The sequence below is a fragment of the Camelus bactrianus genome, chromosome 6 (assembly GCF_048773025.1).
Source record: "Camelus bactrianus isolate YW-2024 breed Bactrian camel chromosome 6, ASM4877302v1, whole genome shotgun sequence".
Taxonomy (NCBI): domain Eukaryota; kingdom Metazoa; phylum Chordata; class Mammalia; order Artiodactyla; family Camelidae; genus Camelus; species Camelus bactrianus.
The window spans coordinates 7,541,327-7,559,835 of NC_133544.1; the positions used below are offsets into that span (position 1 = coordinate 7,541,327).

Below are 18,509 nucleotides of genomic sequence, written 5' to 3' on the forward strand. Positions count from 1 at the left end.
CACGCTCTACCACTGAGCTATACCCTCCCCACTAAAGCTTTTCATTTCAAATAGAATAAAATCCAAACTCCTTTCCATAGCCCTGCGTGATGTGGTGTCTGCTGAGCTCTCTGGCTTCACCCTCTGCCACTCCTTTTGTCCACCACTCCAGCCACACCCTACTCCCCAGACATGATGAGCTCAGAACCTTGACACTTGCTTTTGCCTCTATCTAGAACTGTCTTCTCCAGGCAGTTCCCTCCTTCTTGTCCCCCAGGCCCCAGCTCTAACATCACCTCATCAGAGGGATGGTCCCTGGCCACCCTGACTAACACAGCACCCGCTGTCCTCAGACGTTCTTCAAATTCATTTTCCTCTTTCATAGTCTTCACCTGAAATTATTGTAGTTATTTGCATAGTTCTTATCTTTTCTCCCTACCAGATTGCAAGGTCTGTAAGAGTGAAAACCTTATCTGTCTTATTCATGCAGAATGTCCAGAGTTTAGAACAGCGCCTGGGACAAAGTGAATGCTCAATATTTGACAACACTCTTAAAAAATCTGAAGGAAAAGAATTTTCAACCTAGGTTTCTATACCTAGCCAAATTATCAGATGTGAAGATAAAGATATTTTTCAGACATGAAAGGATTAAGAAAATTAACAATAACCTCCCATGTATATTTTTAAAGAAGCTTCTGGAGGGTGTATGAGTGCAAAGCAAGGGAGAAAACCAAGAAAGAAGAAACAGAAGCCAGGAGTAGGAGCTAGAAGACAGCCAAGTGGTAAAGAAACGTTCAGCATTACACGGAGGGGGCGCCCTAGGTGAAGGGCTGTGCAGGGACCCAGGGAATAACTGACATTCAATGGAGCAAGGAGGAAGGCTCCAGAAGGGATGCCTCTAATTACAAAAAGAAAACTAAATTGACAGATTTTCTGATACGGCTGAGTATGTAAAAGAAAAAGGCTACGGATGGATATGATAATGAGTCTGACAGAGTAACTGTGAAGAATCAAAAATATGTAGAAAACTTTACAAGTAATTTTTAAAAGTGAGGTCTTTCTTAATTCCAGGAGAAACAAAAAGTTTTCCAAAAAAAGGAAACAGTATCACAGTACATGGAAATAAACAATACCTACCTAGTCAAAATAATGTAAATAGTGACTACCAATTTCTCTAAAAATATGTAACTTTATTGAAACGATAGGAGAGGAAAGAGTAGAAGAGAGCTAAGATCTTTAATTTTTTTATTGAGTCATAGTCAGTTTACAATGTTGTGTCCATTTCCAGTGTAGAGCACAATTTTTCAGTCATACATGAATACACATATATTCATTTTCACATTCTTTTTCACTGTGAGCTGCCACAAGATCTTTCATCCTTTCTACTATAATAAGAACTCAATACTTGAGTTTTAAAATTGATAACTAGTGAGTTCACTGATGTCACATGACACAAGATCAACACACAAAGCTTAATTACATTTCTTTATACTAACAGTGAACCTGTGGAAACCAAAATTAAAAACACACCACCATTTACAGTTACTCCAAAGGAAATTAAATACTTAGGTATACACTTAACAAAATAAGTAAAGGACTGGCACGCTGAAACTTACAAGACGCTGATGAAAGAAATCAAAGATTTAAATAAATGGAAAGAGATTTGCGTTCACAGATAGGAGGACTCAAATAGTAAAGATGTCAATTCTCCCAAAATTGATATGTTTTAATGCCATTTCTATCAAAATTCCAGCAAATGTTTTATAAACATAAACCAATTTATAATAAAACTTATTCAGAAAGGCAAAGGTTCTAGAATAACCAAAACAATCTTAAAAATGGGCCAAGTGGGAGGAGTCCTTCTACTTAATATTAAGGCTTACTACATCACTACAATAATCAAAACAGCACCCTGGGTTGGCAGAGGGATGAACACAGAGATCAACGGAACAGAACAGAAAATCCAGAAATAAACCCACTTACAATATGTAAACTAAAAAAATCTGCAGTCTACTGTGTATATGTATTTACATGCAACATAATGTGAATGTGCAGTCGAACTGTAATAATTCTACCTCATAAAACTGAAAAAGGAGGAAAAAACCCACTTACAAACATGTCCAACTTATTTTTGACAAAGATGCAAAAGCAATTCAATGGAAGAAGGATAGTTTTTCAACAAATGGTCCTAGAACAACTGGATATCTATAGGCAAAAAACTGAATCTTGACTTAAAACTCAGACTTTATGCAAAAATTAACTCAAAATGGATGACAGGCTTAAATGTAAAACACAAAAATAAAACTTTTGGGGAAAAATGGAAAATCCTGAAAATTTAGAGCGAGGCTGAGTTCTTAGATTTGACGCTAAAAGCATGATCTGGACAAGGCAAAACCCACATGCCGGGTGGGCCTCACAGACTGAATGCCTGCGTCCCCTCAGACGCATCATGTTCAGTTCATCCCCTCAGTGTGACGGTATTAGGAGGCGGGGCCTTAGGAAGGTAATTAGAATTATATGAAGTCATGAGGATGGAGCCCTTATGAGTCCAAGAAAGCGTGCTTCCCCTCTCTGCCCCCTCTAAGTGAGGTTACAAAAAGCTGGTGGTCTGCAGCCGGAAGAAGGCCCTCACCAGAACCAGACCACGCTGGCACTCTAACCTGACTTCCACCCTATTTCTCCAGAACCCTGAGAAATCAGCCACCCAGTCTATGATGACTTTGTTACAAGCAGCCCGAGCTAAGACAATAGAGCTCTCTTAACTTTAGTATTCATAATTCAACTCTCCGGGCAAAAGAGTCTTCTCTATGGAAATTGGCTAGTCCCAGAGGGAAAATCTTAGGATAATTACCTGGCAGTGCATCGCTTCAAATCCTGTCTCGCTCCAGCCCAAGCTGCAGTGACAGACTCCACATGGCTTCCCCCAGCTGCTGCGTGTAACCTGATGGCCACTCCTATACTTCCTTCTCTGGGGTCTGTATGAGAGGCCTGCCAGGAACAGTGGACGTTCCACACGTATGACTCAATAGTGTGGGAAACTTAGCACCCAGAGAAAGAGAGACGGGGTGGAGACTGTGAGATGCATTGCTGCGGGCTCCCTGGAAGGTCCTGCAAGATGTGAGTGCCTGTCACTCTCAGCTGTAGCCTGCCTGATGATGTATCCGCGTGACCGCTCTCCCTTCCTCCCTATTTCCATTCCCTTGTCCCTCACCTCTGCCGAGATCACGTTCACAAATATACGCTCTGCACATAAGCCTTCACCTCAGGCAGTTTTCTGAAGATCCCAGGTTAAGGATGAGGCCCTTCTAAAAATGGCCCCCCCAAGTCACTTTACAGGGAAGCCCCCCAAAAGACAGCTCTAAACCCCTCTCCTTCACACACACAGACTCAGAAGTCCCAATCACCTTTTAGTGGCCCACACTTCTATATAAACAGACAGCTGAGGAAGTGCCAGGCATTTGAGGAAACCATCTAAAATAAAGGACAAAGATCAAAACAAACAGGATGGGGCAGTGGGCACTTGCAGAGCTTGCAGAGGTCATGAAGGGACGAGACAGCTTCCAAACACTATAATTAAAACTCTCACAGATATAAGAAGATCCTGCATCCACGAGAAAGGACATTTGGAGAACAAAGAGCTCGTGGAAATTAAAAACATGACAGTAGAAAATTCTAAAAATCAGAAGAGTTAGAACAAAATATTGAGAAATCACCCAGGAAGTAGAGGGAAAAAGACAAAAGAAAGTAGGTGAGGGGAGAAGGAAAAATGCTTAGAGGATCAACCCATGGTCCCAACATCTGAACAGAAGTTCAGAGAGAACAGAATGGCTTCAAGTGTGCTCAACAGCAACGCTAGACCCTAGAAGATATCAGAGTAATGGCTTTAAAATGCTGAAGGGAAATTATATCCCATCTGTAACGCTAAACAAGTCAAACTACCAGCCAAGAGGAAAGGCAGAACAAAAGCACTTCCAGACATGCAAGATTTCAAAAACTTTACCTCCCACACATCTTCTTCTCAGGGAGCTAGTGGAGGGTGTGCTCTGCCAGACAAGAGGAGGAAACCAAAGAGGAAGGCCACACTGGGCCAGGAAACAGACGATCCAACACAGAAAAGATGCAAAGAGGAAGCCCCACAGTGAGGGAGAAGGAGCGGCCCAGGAAGACCACTGTGCAGACCAGCAAAGGTTTGGACATCTGTGCCTCAGGACCGCTCTAGGCTCCAGAGCCAACCACTTGCCTCCAGTGTAGACAGGCAAAGCCAGCTTCTCTCACTGACGGGAGCGCTAGCAGACTTTCACAGATGATGGTGCAAAACCGAGACTGACTGACGAGACAACACACCCCCAGACATCATGAGTAGTCACATTACAGTCAGGCATCTGACCTCATAGCTTGGCTACAGCCTCTATCCCAATAAATTGCAAATTAGGTGGTTTTCATTCTTTCCCCTTTCCTGTCTGTCTGTCTGTTTCTCTCTCTCTCACACACACACACACAAACACACACAAATGGATTCGCAGACAGTGGCTTTGGAAGGTTGTCCAAACCTACAACAGTTGTTATTTCTGGAGAGGGAACCTAAGGCTAGGGAAAAAGAAAGTTTCTCAAATTATTTATTTTGGTCATGGATTCTCTCAGTTTTTAATGCAATAAAAACAAGATTATTTTCTATCCAGACTCCTTGGAGGTCCATAATCTTCAATTTAAGACTTCATTATTTATCTTTTAAATAATTTATAAAAGATAAATAATTTTTCTCTTAAATGAAAGCATTTTTATATATTCTTGATGCTGAAAGTTAATTTTAGCACGTATATTTAAAATACAATAGGCTTCCAAATATATGATTTGCTATTTTAAAATTTCTACCAGTTACTTTTTCTCTGTCATCCTCTCTATATAGCCTTTTTCCCTCTTTAAATGGATTTTTTTAAGTGGCCACGTGTATTTTTAAATAATAGTAACAGCATACATGTGAGATACTCATTTTACAGATAATGCTTGGTGGGTGCTATGTGGGGATTCAGAGCAATGTCTTTATTGAAGTACAGTCAGTTTACAATGTTGTATCAACTTCTGGTGCACAGCATGTTTCAGTCATACATATACATGCATATATTCCGCTTCATATTTTTTCATTGTAAGTTACTACAAGATATTGAATGTAGTTCCCTGTGCTGTACAGTATAAACTGGTTGTTTGTCTATTTTATACATAGTAGTTAGAGCTTTTTTTGAAGTATAGTTGATGTACAATATTACAGAAGTTACAGGTGAACAATAAAATCACCGTTTACCTCTATGCCTACTGATTTGTATATCACGTAACCATACATGTATTACTTAATTATTCAAAGAGTGACTATTTCCTAAAAATTAGTTTAAAACGGTGTGCATGTCGGGGAGGCCTAACATTCACTTAAAGCGCGCAAAGCCCCTCCGTCAACAGCTAGAAGTTCCCTTGAAAGACTACAGCCAAGCTTCAGCCTTCATGGGAGAAAAAGCGCCAAGCCGTAACCTCTTAAGAGTCTGTGAGCCGATTTTCAAAGCCAGTTCTATTTTTATCAAAGGCCAATTCTTTATATGTATATTTTAACAGCATATTCACTTTATTGTATATAACCTAACACGGGTAGATGGCTTCCTTGCCCTCTTCCTTCAGCTTCCGGCAAAGGACAAAAACCGGCAGAAGGCCCGCTGGCGTTTCTGGTCCTTTGCTCTTCACCTCTGTCAGGGAGGCCACACCTACTGATGGCACCTTGGCCACCTGGCCAGAGGCTAGAGAAGCCGATCCGGAGGAAAGATCGCATGTGGACGTGGGCTACTTCACGCACTTGAAACGGAAGCCTGATTATAAACAACGTGGGCTGCACTGGAATTGGCCTGCCAGGTGGCCTTCAGGAGGGAGGACAGCGCCATCAGAGCTAAAGCCTGATGGCAGCTCTGGGGAGTCAGAGAAACCTGGGAAGTGGGACGTATCCAAACTTGTTTACTGCTTTAAAAACAAAGATTAAACTACAATTTCTAGTCCCTTCTGAATGGGGAAATAGAAGAAGCCACCATTTGGAGTTAGAAAAAAACCTGTATATTTTTGAAGCAGATAAACTATTCATTTCAAAGCAGACCATGGGCAACATCGTCACGATGGGAGTGGGGACGTGCTCAGATGCACTCAGCTGAGTCAGGGTGACAGGACCTCTTCGCCTACCGCTAGCTCTCCGCATCTTCATTCCCAGGGTCCTGATGACTCATAGACAAAAGGTCAACTGAACGTGCCTGGACTAGTCTAGTTTCTTTTGACAGCCTGCTTCACAAATTATAAAAAATTTTGAAATTAAGTATCTTTGAAAACGGAAAACAGACCCACTGTCCCAACGTGGAGGGAGGGGGCATTCAATGTAGAAAGTAAAATCATGGTTAAACCAATTTACAAAGGGTTGGGGGCAGGTGTCAGTGTTTAAAATGGTCGGAATTTTAAAACACGAACAATGGGGACTATCAATTAGGCACGAGGGCTCTGAGCCTGTATGCTGGCTCATCTACAATTTTTTTTAATGTCTGGCAGAATGTTTTACAAACTAAACCCAGCAAGACTACAATTCTACCAGAAGGTGCCTCAGATGGTTTTGCTAATAATTTTGATCAGCTGAAATGGAGAAAAACATCATTTCAATTATTCATTTTTCAAAACCTGTCAATGTTAACTTGGAATATTAAATGCCCCTTTCTTCCTCCCTCCATCACCTTCAACCAAACATTACCAAACCCCAAGAGGACCCTCTCAAAAAGGAAAAGGGGGTCAGCAGTGACATTTTCGAACATGTTAACGTACTAAAAATCTTGCTGACATTAATTTCTCATCCCTTGGAAGTGGCGTCCAGCTTACAGGTAACTTTGAGGAGAGGAGGTTCCTTTAGAGAAGTCAGGAGAGGCTGGAGCTGCTCCTGCTGCAGAGATGGAGCGCGAACCACCGTATATTGGCTTTTGTTTTAATAGCCTTTTAACCAACTTTGTTAATGGACTGAATGCAATTTAGATATGGAACTTGGCTAAAACGTAGCTTCAATTGGCTATTAAAATTTAAGAGCCAACTAAGATAGCTAATTACAAAAAAAGCTCCAGTGATAATGCTAAGCAGAATTAGTAATAGCAAATGACAGTCTGTCTAGTCTTATTCCCATAGGGAAAGAAACTCTTAACTGAGAAGTCAGCCAGACAATGCGCAGCAAACCTAATTGCATTACTGGTATTATGGCGTACAAATCTGGCAGCTCGCTGGGACAAGACAGGGAGTCAAGTCTGTCAAACGCGAGGCAGAAAGCAACTGACCCTCTTTTACATCCCAGTTATAGCAGGTTCCAAGAAATTTCAGCTTTATTCACAGTTGATGGGGAAGTGTTCCTTCCCGAGGAACCTCCCAGTCAAAGCCTAGCAGGGACCGAGCAGTGAGGACGATGGGAAACAGGCACCAAAAAGCAGCTCAAAAGGAACAGATCCTTCACGGACACAGAATTATATTCCCCGTTAGATATGTAGGTCTGAAAAAGACAACAGTAAACATCTGACCGCAAAAAAGTTGAGCTTGAGGGGGTGCGGGGGCAGCCTTCCACTCTGTCTCGTTACAGACGCCCTCCTCACGGCCTCAGCTCAAGTGCGGGCGGCTCTCCTGTGAACATTTACCATGTGCGGTGGCCACTTTGGATCGGAGGTGCTGGAGTCTTTAACATTCCCTAGTCAAGTGTCTCCCTGCTGTGCCTGTAAATGTCAGTCCAGTTTTTTCACGGCTGTGCGCACAGATTAGAAACAGCAGGAGAGCTTGGGAGTATGACTACAATACCAGTCAGGACACTTGTCTTCGTGGCACTGCTCAAGAGATTCTTGGAATGCAGGACCCTGCTGTTTTCTAATATTTACACACAACTGGAGCCATCAGGAGCAGTAAATGCAGTCTAAAGGCGGCTTGCTGCTTTTGTTAGGGACTTTACATTCAAATAGAGATACCAACACCACCACCAAAAAAACCCCCACCGATTTATAAAGTTTCATACTCTGCTCTTCCCCCACCCAATTTTGCTGCTAAAAGACCAACCAGGTATTAGCGTGACTGTGCACTTAGCTCGACCCTCCCTTCGGAACATCTTCTACATGCATCATACAGTTCACTGGGAACAGCAGGGGTTCCAGATTCTTGACCTGAAATTGTGTTTGTGCCGGCTGGCTGTGGTTTCTCCGACCTCTACAGGAACAGGCAGGGCCTTGGAAACCATTTTGATGTAATTTCTGCCACCTTTGCTTTCTCAACACTTTGCACGACACATCAAACTTATTTGGGGCCTGCAGCACCTGGAATACAGACTTCTCTTTCAAAAGCCTATTTAGGAACTTTAAAAAGGGGGGGGGGGTCTGACCCATTGTGACTGCATGTATATCTTAAGAAATGTCTTAATGATCCTTCTTAAAATTGTAGATTGCAGGGTAAATTACGTATTTGTCTCACGCTTCTAAACGTCTGTGAAGGCTGGGGCTACAAATTTGAAGGGTGCTTTACACCTTATTAAACTTATAAGTGATGTTTGTCAATTGTTTCTCAATAAAGCTGGAAAAAAAACTTCAGGGGGGTGACAGGAGGCAGTGGCGTGTTACACAAGGACCAGATCACACACCTTTGCAACTACAAACAGATCAGGGTGGGCACATTTCCCTAGTCAGATTGACTTAGCACCAAAATGTTCTGTAAGAGGTAATAAAATGAAGACAAAAAACAAAGTTCTTTTTTTTCGGAGGGTGGGGGAGTAAACTGCCCAGAACATAAAAGCCTTCTTAAGGATCTTAAAGGCACATTTTTCTCTCTAGAAAAGTTCAAGAAATAAACTGTTTCTCTCCTGGCCAGGCAATCTGATAGAATCAACATGTACTTCTAATTGTAACTTGCCCTGTGACAGACTGCCCTGGAACTTCCCAGTGTAAGTTAATCAGTTGCTTTACTCTGACTTTTAAGTACACATTCCACCCTCGTGAAGAAAGTTTGAGAACGTGTGTAGGGGAATCTCTCACATTTGGAAGTTATACCAAGAAGGCCCACCATGAACTTCTGTACGATTTTTCTGTCAAGATCAGAAAGAATTTTAAATACAGCGATTTCTCAGTTATTAAATCAGCTGTAGCCCAGGTGTTAGATAAGGTGATCATTTACGTAACTGTGATGACTTTTTGCTTCTGAGAGGTATCAGAAGCAGGACAACCTACAGGAAAATGGAAACAGATTTCAGGCTACTGTCCCGCCTCCCACCCCCGACCCCCAAACCCTGGATTCATGCCATCAAAACTCCTTCCTGCCTCTGAACTCCAGGCCCAAAGATTATCTTATAGATCATCTCCACTGGTAACTCAGACTGCTAACACATGTTGGACTTAACTAAATCAAAAACAGGAAAAGAGTTTTTTGAAGATCTTTTGCAATGGTTCATAAATAAAACTGTAATTTGCTCAATGAAGAAATTTTATAGGTAATTTCATGATGAGCCAAAACTACAAAAATCAGGAATATAACTCTTAAGTTGCAAAGTGCTACCACTATAGTAAAAGAAAACTCGCCAGTGTATGAATAACATCCTTAGTACAGTGGAGATAGTAAGCATTTTATTTATAACACAGCACTCACGTGACAGAGCGGCTGAAGCCATCTGGTCAGCAGCACCCTGGATGGAATCACTAATACAGCGTGAGACTGTCTTTCTCTAAAGACCCTTTTCCAGTATTACTTTTTCAGTGTGTCTTGTATTCTTTGTACCAGCAGAGCTTAATGAATGAGGGGTACATAGACTAACCTGTGGAACTTTAAAACACACACACAAAACTTCACCAAAGCAGCTATTACAATAAGGAAACATTATGTAAGCATAAAATGGACCAAAACATAACACAGCCAAAGGACAAGAGCTTTGATTTCTGTGGTGGTGGTGAGATCATAAATGAATTTTTTTTCTTTCATTTCGATTTCTGTTAATGTGGTTTGGGCAGTAAATAAGAATTAATAAGTAAAATGGCACTAATTAAATCAGCGTGGTGTTGGCATAAGAACAGACGACAGATCAATGAAATCAAACCAACAGTCCAGAAACAGACCCTGGTATAAGAACTTAATATGCAATAAAGCAGGCCTCACAACCCACCGTGGAGAGGGGGTGGGGAAGAGAATTATCTGACAACTGGTCCTGAAGCTACTGGTTAGCTCCCCGGAAAAGACTCCACTGTGACCCTTGCCCGACGGCACACACACACCGAATTTTGTATGGATTAAAAATGCAGAAGCATTAAAACAAAAAATCTAGAAAAAGCCATGGTAAATATTTCTAATTTCAGGATGGGAAATATTTTAAAACAGTGGCAGGAATTGTAATGAAAAAGATCAATAGATTAAAGCCATAAACATTAAACCAACAAAAAATAAATTGGAAAAAGTCAGCAACAAACATGACAAAGGTTAAGATCATTACTATACAAACAGTACAAACACATCGAAAAGAAAATAGAATGATTAGCTTACAGATAAAAAACTGCTCAGGTTCACTAGCAATTAAAAAAATTTACCTTACCAAATTATAAAAATTAGTAGGATGACAAAAATGCAAGCTGAGCACTGATTTACTTGGCAAAGTGTCAACTGACGAAGTTCTGCAAAGCGAGCTAATTAAATGCATCAATAATCTTCCACTTTCATAGTCTTTCACCAGTGGTTCCCTTTTGAAAATCTAAGGAAATATTTGCACATGTGGATGAAGACTTCTGTCCAATTTTATTCCAGAATATTGTTTATAACATCCCTACACTGAAAACTTAAATGTCCAATGTTACGAAAATGGTCATGAAAGTATCATAAACCCATAATAAAAGATATACAAACATAAAAACTGTATTTATAAAGTATCTATAATAACATGGAAAAATTTAATGTTAGCTTTCAAAAGCAAAACATAAAGCTTTACATAAAGTATGGTATTTAAAGATAAAAATGCATAGAAAAGGCTGGAAAAAATGTTAACAGCAGTCACCTGTGGGTGGTACTAATATGGCTACTTTGTCTTTTGATACTTTTCTGCCTAAATTCTAAGTTTTCTTATATGATCATATATTATTAACATACCTCGATAACCAGAAGAACACAGAGCACTAAACACAGAACTTTAAAGGATAAACAAGCACATATGTACACACACAAATACATGCAATGTATCTGTATTTCCACCAGTAATTTACTGCTAAGCTACCAGGTCTTGATGCACACATCTAAGCTGGTAACTCAAATAATTGGGGTTTTGTTGCTCTGGCCTGTTAGTGTTTGATTTATCTTAAAAGATCACTACTGAAGAACGCCAGAAACTACCTTACATCAGAGCTTAGACGGTTACCAAAGACTTAGCAGTTGCTTTCTAGAAAATGCAGAGGACATGCAGCTCCCACTGTGTGAAGGACAAGGGCTGGTGCAGCTGTGGGTCCTCGACAGACCAGGAAACCTCAGCTCACTAAGGACCTACAGAAGCGCAGGGAAGGCAGGCCGCGAGGCGGCCAGGAGCACATGTCAACGTGGAAGCAGGACTGTGAAGGGACGACAGGGAACGGCAAAAGCCACTGGGCGCAGGAGACAGACAGCAATGACAATACACGACAAAAACAGTAAGTACAGAACTGAAAGGGCAAGGAGAAAAGCCCAACTCCCAATGACAAGGAAGCTATTTAACCACTTTTAAATGAAGGGGGAAAGGAGAACCAGAGAAAGGTGGGGAACAGAAGAACAGCACAACAAGGGTGCACAGCTGACGGATCAAACTGGCTACGAAGGCTACCAGTTCTCCTTTCCGCAGCCCTGCCAGTAGAGAAACGTTCGAGAAAGTGCCAGCACTTGTTAAAAACAATATGTGAGGAAATATCTGTTTTCTTAATATTTAACCAACAGGTTTTGCTATGTTTTTGTGTTTTGAAAAATAAAAAAAGGCTAAGGCATATACACAAAAACACACCACACACATTTTACCCTATTTTAAGCGTCAATGTGTTTGAAACAGAACTTGAGAGTTGATTTAGGTGTAACAAATAAGCTTGGGACCGTAACACTGATGAGCACGAAAATCCAACGTTCCACAGGAAACAGGAGGCGGCTCTGCCCCAAATCTAGTTCTCTATTCCATAAAGACACAGAGCCCTAGAACCTCAGGAGGCATTTAAAAGATTAACCTTTAAAGAAAGTCGGCAGATCTGCTTCGCATTTTTCAGCGTCTGACCACAGCAGTGATACAGGCCTCAAGTGACAACTGACCATCCACGTCAGAGAGCCGAAACTTAGCCCGCGTGATGGCTCAGAGCTGCTCAAACGCGGTGCAACCTCGACAGCTTCTGATAGTCTACATCCACCTGTACTATTATTTACTTAATATTTTCTTCAAATCAACTTGTTTTTTAAAAACTGAAATATCTACTTGAGGCTTCTCCTCAGCACTAGGGAGACCACCAGTTTAATGCGCTATTCATTTTGTGAATACATAGTAAAAGAGTGCTTAAGTATTTAAATAAAAGCATGTCTATACACTGTCTAAAACACCGTGCAGGTTACAAGTGTAAGGTGTGCCACCCGTAGAAAATACAACCCAACCCCAATTTCTCTAACAAAGTAAATCTTTAAATTGTTCACGTTGAAATTCCAAGATTTTGTTCCCAAGGTAACCATAAACAGTCCACATCTTAAAATTTCTAATCACTAAAACTCTAAAATGCTTGGTTTAGTGTACACATATTATATGCTACAAAAAAAAAAAACTGGTAAGAAAAATAATCTCCTGTGAATGAACAATAAGCCGTATATATATATTTATTTGACACGATATCCTTAAAGGAAACCAGTCTATAAAATCTTTGATCACACCACCGCTGGATTTAACTGCCTGATTTCTTACCATACAGTTTACATACTTACGTAATTCTCATATAATCTTTCAAATACATATATTTCATCCCTCACAGATGTACTTACTGCTCCATTTTTTTCCTTCATAATCTTTTCCCATCTTTGTACTTCTCATTTCATACAGCAGGTACTTAATAAATGCTTGCGGCATTGAATAAAGTCAATACAAACCAAATCTTATGGCCACAACAAATTGTGTATTTGTATTAAGCAAAAGGAGACCTTTATTTTAAGTTGTGTGTTTCCTTAAAAGTAATGATTTTGCCAGATTTTATACACTCTGGAAAATATACAATGATTAGAAAAGTGCATGTCATAGTAATTTTTCTTATATGTACTCCAGAACCTCAAACACACAAAGCATGGAATAGCTTACAGGGTATAACCTTAAGATTGCAAACTTTTATAAATTAGGCTTTAATAAAATGTACAAAGTATTTATTTTAATTAAAAAAGTTTGTTTTTCAAAGACATAGGTGCTCTACTGCTATCTCCCTCCCAACAAGACTCACATGAAAAGAAGACACTTAATAAAGAAAAAGAGGAAAAGGTCAAATGAAAGGAAGAAAAGAAAAACTGGTTCACAGCATTTGATTTACTTCTGGACTCTCTTTCTGGTTTTCGAACCTTGAAGAGAAAACAAAAAAGATTTACATCATTAATCACTAATTTATAAAAGCAAAAGAACAGAAATGTAAGTATTTCCATACATGGCTATTAATATTTAAAAGTCTAATTAACTATGATGATTTGTGGAGATGAAATTCATAACAAAGTTGTAACTGTTAATATCCTGAAAATCTCAGGAAATTGTGTCAACTTTTTAGTTTTGTCAGAACATACGCTAACCAAGTCTACATTCCAGTTTGAAGTTGTATCAGAATGCTTTCAATGTTAAAACATATCCCATTTTACACTGGTACTGAAATACTTCCCCCCAAATTCTTCTTATACAATTTACAACATTGACTCCTAATGTAAACTATAGCAACAGGATAGTACTCTTTGGGGGCAACACTGAGGTTCTACATACTACAAAAACCAAGGAATTTTATTCTAAATGTGTTGCTTTTTAAAGCCTGTCCCCTCTACCCTTTAGGTAGGAGGGCTGGGTGATTCCAAAATGCAAAGTCCTTTCCACTAGGAATTTCCACACACCAGCTAGTGCCCTTCTAGAAAAGTGTTACATCTGAACTGTCTACCTTATGGCAGTTCCTCTCCAACTGTTCCTGGGCTAGAAGAAACCAGTGCTTCTTTACTGGGGGCATGAGGATCCCACCTCACCAAGAGACTCCATCCCCAGCTCCCACTCCCAACCCACCTCCACCTCCAGCACAGCAGAGGCAGAGGGACAAGCTGAAGGCCGATCACAGCTGCCTGTGCTGTGCTGGCAAGAGGCGTGCCTCCCACGCCCGGGCTGCCCTCTGCCAGGAAGGAGCAACAGTGTCGGGCTGAGGGCAGCGCGCAGCCCACAATTCATCAACGAACGCACTGAGCAACAAGAACAAGAGATCAATACTTCTTTTCTGAAACATACAAGACATTTTTTGAATCTAGGACAAAAATATCTACCACACATGCTGAATTATAAATAGTTTCTAAAGGTTTTCCGATTATAGGTTTATTTAATTACTTAATTGGAAGATTGGTCTGTTTTTCATTTTTCCAAGTTCTAATTTTTATTCAATTGTTCAATTCACGCAAACTTCAAACTTACACGAGTACTTTTTTTCTCGGTCTCTATAGCTGGTTTAAACTTCTGAGCTTTTTCTTCAATTTTTGAGATAGCCTTCTTTTAAAAATATCCCATGATAGATTTTTAAATTTTTACTTCAACAATTTTGAAATTAATTTTGCACAGACAACTGAGAACGTTGTGATTGTGAGATTGGCATAAAGAGTATCACAATCCCTTTCAATAAATTTTGAGTCTACAGTCGCATGACAGAGGACATGGAAGTTAACGATTTTCACTATATTCAAGTAGTAGTATTCTCATTAATGTCCTCATTGGACATTTTACTCTTAGATTAAATACTATTGCTGCTTATCCCCAATCTAGATTTAAAGTTTCTCATTGCAACTGAAAATGCCATCACTGCCTGGAATTTATTATACAGTCAATTTTATGCAACTTAAGAGACTTTGCTCCCAGTATCAATCCAATATTTTTCCCAATAATCAATTCTGACTGTTGCAAAAAAAAAACTATTACTCTTCTCATCTCTTTAAAATATACACTCATTTTCATAATTCTTTACTGCTAGTAAAAGGTCCAATCATAACTAACGTATAAAATTTAGCATTTGAAACATGAAATATACAAGGTGGGATGCCCTTATAACGCAGAAAGGAAAAACAAATGGGGAGTTTCTTTGTAGGGCACCTTAAAAATATCTCTTTCTCGATTAGACCACAGATATTCAAGGGGTAAACACAAATCATGCTTTCCCCAAAGAATTCTCAAGAATGGTCCAAAATCCAAGGTACTTCAAAAATAACACCAGCAAAAGCAGGTTGTTGAGTTCTGTCCATTTTTTGAACAGTAGGGACAATGTACACCAGCCATAAATATCATGGCTATATTAACTAATTTTTAATATAATTCTCAAATATTGGCATGATTTTGAAATGCCAGAATATGCATGGTTTTTAAAGGTTTATCATTTTTGTGGGGGAAAAAATTACCTGCAGTAAATTACCAAATTTTCTCAATTGGTAAAAATTATGCCTTGCATAAAAATAAAAGGATTAGAGGCCTCTGTTCTTCTTGAAAACCACCCTGTCACCCCCTCTTTCTTTGAGAAAACCTACACAATACACATTTTGAAAGCTTTCAGAATGTGTTCGTACACAATAGACCCCCAGCTAGTCAAAATGAGTTCAGGTGTATCAAGAAAATTACACACGTTTTTAAAATGGTCTAAATAGATATTAAAGGAAAGTTGCTCCCATTTTGCTACGCACAGCATTCTGAAAGATCACACAGTGAGAAAAATCTCTTACCATATTGTAAACCATAAATTGTGTTTGAAAATAAAATTGTTAATGAAGAAACTGACATTTCTAAAGCAGCTGTTAGAGGTAACCATTCTGAAACATGTTTATGACACAAAATCTTAAAGCTCTAAAACACAGAACTCACTGAATTGTATTATATATTTCTTTAAAAAAATTCAAATGTAATAATGTGCCTTCTCCTTCAAGTTACTTCAAGTTGATGAATACAAATACATATATTTTCATGAACCCTTGGCTTGTTTTTTTTCTTTTTTGATAGAAGCAGTAACATTTTACCATCTCAAGCAATATTTCTCTCATTTATGAATATTCAGATAGTAAAATACCTTAACTAGCCTTATACTTTAGGGGGAAAGAAAAGAATTAGAATAGGAAAAATCAGCATTTAATTAAAGCAATTCAGAGTTTATCTGAATAAAAAGAGAATTTGATTATTTGTTACCTTTTTTTAATATTAAAAAAATTTAGATTGTTCTCCTTAAATTAATGGTGGGTCTACTCTCTTCTTTTGTCATTAATAAATAAAACAAAAATACTAATATATTTTCTCACAATAAAAACCATCAGTATAAGGACCTTAAATTAAAATGTTAGACATAAAAAACAGGCGAATTTAAAATCATTTATGTATCAAAACAAGTACCTCTGAGGCTCATTAAGAAAGTTCAGTCAACAGTGGCCTCTGGGCAGTGAAGAGAGGCCTGAGTCTTCCCCGGCGCGGCTGGGAATTCGCTCCGGTCCAAATGGGTATCAACCTTTCTGTAACAACGCAGGCCCTTCCCTAAACTGAAATTGTCCGTTTTTAAATTTAAGGGATTTTTTTCTTTTAAGTAAGAACATCACTCTATCTTTATAAATGCTCCTTAACGTTGCTCCCACCCCGTCACAGCTGCTGCTGCTAGCCTCTGGCCGAGACATGCTTCGACGTACTGCTGCGTGGGACGCCTCACTCCCTAATAACAAAATGAACAAGGCAGGGGAGCGGGGGAACAGGAGGGAATGGAAGATGACAGCACAGAAGTGAGAGGGACTAGCTATTTTAAAGCCTTTGGCTTCCAGAGCGAAGCTGTATACTCCCTCTTCAGATGGGCCAAGTATCCTCTCGGGTATATTTCAGATAAACCTAAGGATATATTGTCCATAATACATAATGAAGAAAATGTTAATAAAATCAGGGTGAAGACGATTTTCTTTGAAAGTAAATTTTTGCCTTCCACAAACACGTGCCGTGCCGCTGTCAAAGGGAAGGTAAAAATCCGTCACTGGCCTGACTCAATAAGGCACTTACCCTTTAGTGAAATTTCTACCAAAAATAAGCCTTTTTTGTTAGAAATCAGAAACATTTCAGGACCAATAAGCTAATAAACAAACAAAAGGCAGGTAAGAGAGAAATCTGGGGGGTGGGGGGATAGTACTGTAGACAGCAGAGTCTCTCTTCATTGAGGCAAGTAAACCAGCTCTCATGCAACCTGGAATGCATTTTTCCTTCACTGGGTCCCACGGGAGTGCCTGCACACTGCAGACCGGCCACTTACTAATCGGACCAAAGTCCAGCCTAGTCTTGCCCTCTGCAGATGCTGCCCTAGCTAACGTCGTTCTGGAACTACTCCACACTGAAGTGCCTTCAGCACCAGTTTATGAGCCACCGAAGAGATGACTTTATCCCTTGCTTTTTGCTTCAACAACTTTGAAAAGTGATGATTCAAGGCTTTAAAACCTTACACCCCTACTTGCGGAGAGAGAAGAAGAGCTGGCAGACTTGGTGGGGAAGAACCAGGAGGTTGGGCAAGTGGGACTGGGCAGCTGCGATAAGTCCTGCACGAACACTGACTCCTGACCTCACTCGCACGCCCAGAGTCGGGGGGTCAGTGAGAGGAAACCGACAGTGGCCTGAGAGGTGAGAGCTCCGGTCTCCACATCTAACCTTTTCACAACAGCTCTGCCACTTAAATGCTCCGTGTCTTGGGCTCCATATCTGCAAAATGAGAGGGAATTCTGGTCCCAGCTTCATGACTGTTGTGAGCACTAAGTAACACAATGTGTGAACAGAAGTCATTGTGATATGTACTGTACAAATGTAAGACCTTCTTCTATGTTTTTTCAGTTATAACATCAGAATGTTATGACGCAAACAGTTAACTCCTTATTTAGTGGGAGGAAATGAAATTTGCCTTTATATAAGAAAACAGCTAACAGGCAAGACTGTTCACTTACGGGTTTGTGTGGCCTCTTCTGTCCGTGTATCTGAGCATTCCATATCTTCAACACTAGATTCCATGCTTTCCTCAATTTCTTTCTTTCTCTTCTTACATACAAAAATTTTAAAAAAGAGAGAGATGGCGGGATGGTCAAATAAACAAATATATAAACTTACCAAATAGTAGTATATGTATGAATCTATGCAGGTCTGGGTGTGTCAGAACAACTTCAGGGCGGGCGTCACGGACAGAAAGAGGTGGGGGGTGAGAGAAGACGGAATTGAGGGGACCTCCGATTACACAGTCAGCTGGGAGGTGGGCGTATCTGTTATACCCACCTCTAGCCTTTCG

General features: G+C 39.9%; 1 protein-coding gene across 3 annotated transcripts in view; it reads right to left on the reverse strand.

The window, feature by feature from the left end:
• Nucleotides 1-1,210: 1,210 nt before the first annotated feature.
• Nucleotides 1,211-18,509, reverse strand: part of VRK1 (VRK serine/threonine kinase 1) — a 91,929-nt gene continuing 74,630 nt past the window's right edge. For 2 of the 3 annotated variants that reach the window (XR_012507396.1, XM_074365064.1), the window contains 2 exons: nucleotides 18,175-18,262; nucleotides 1,211-13,566 (listed from right to left, as the gene is read on the reverse strand). Coding sequence is in view for 2 of the 3 variants with exons in the window: in XM_074365064.1 (XP_074221165.1) it covers nucleotides 13,535-13,566; nucleotides 18,175-18,262 (120 nt within the window). In the remaining variant the exon portion in view is untranslated. Of the gene's footprint in view, nucleotides 13,567-18,174; nucleotides 18,266-18,509 lie in introns of all 3 variants that reach the window. The other variant, XM_074365063.1, reaches the window with a different exon arrangement.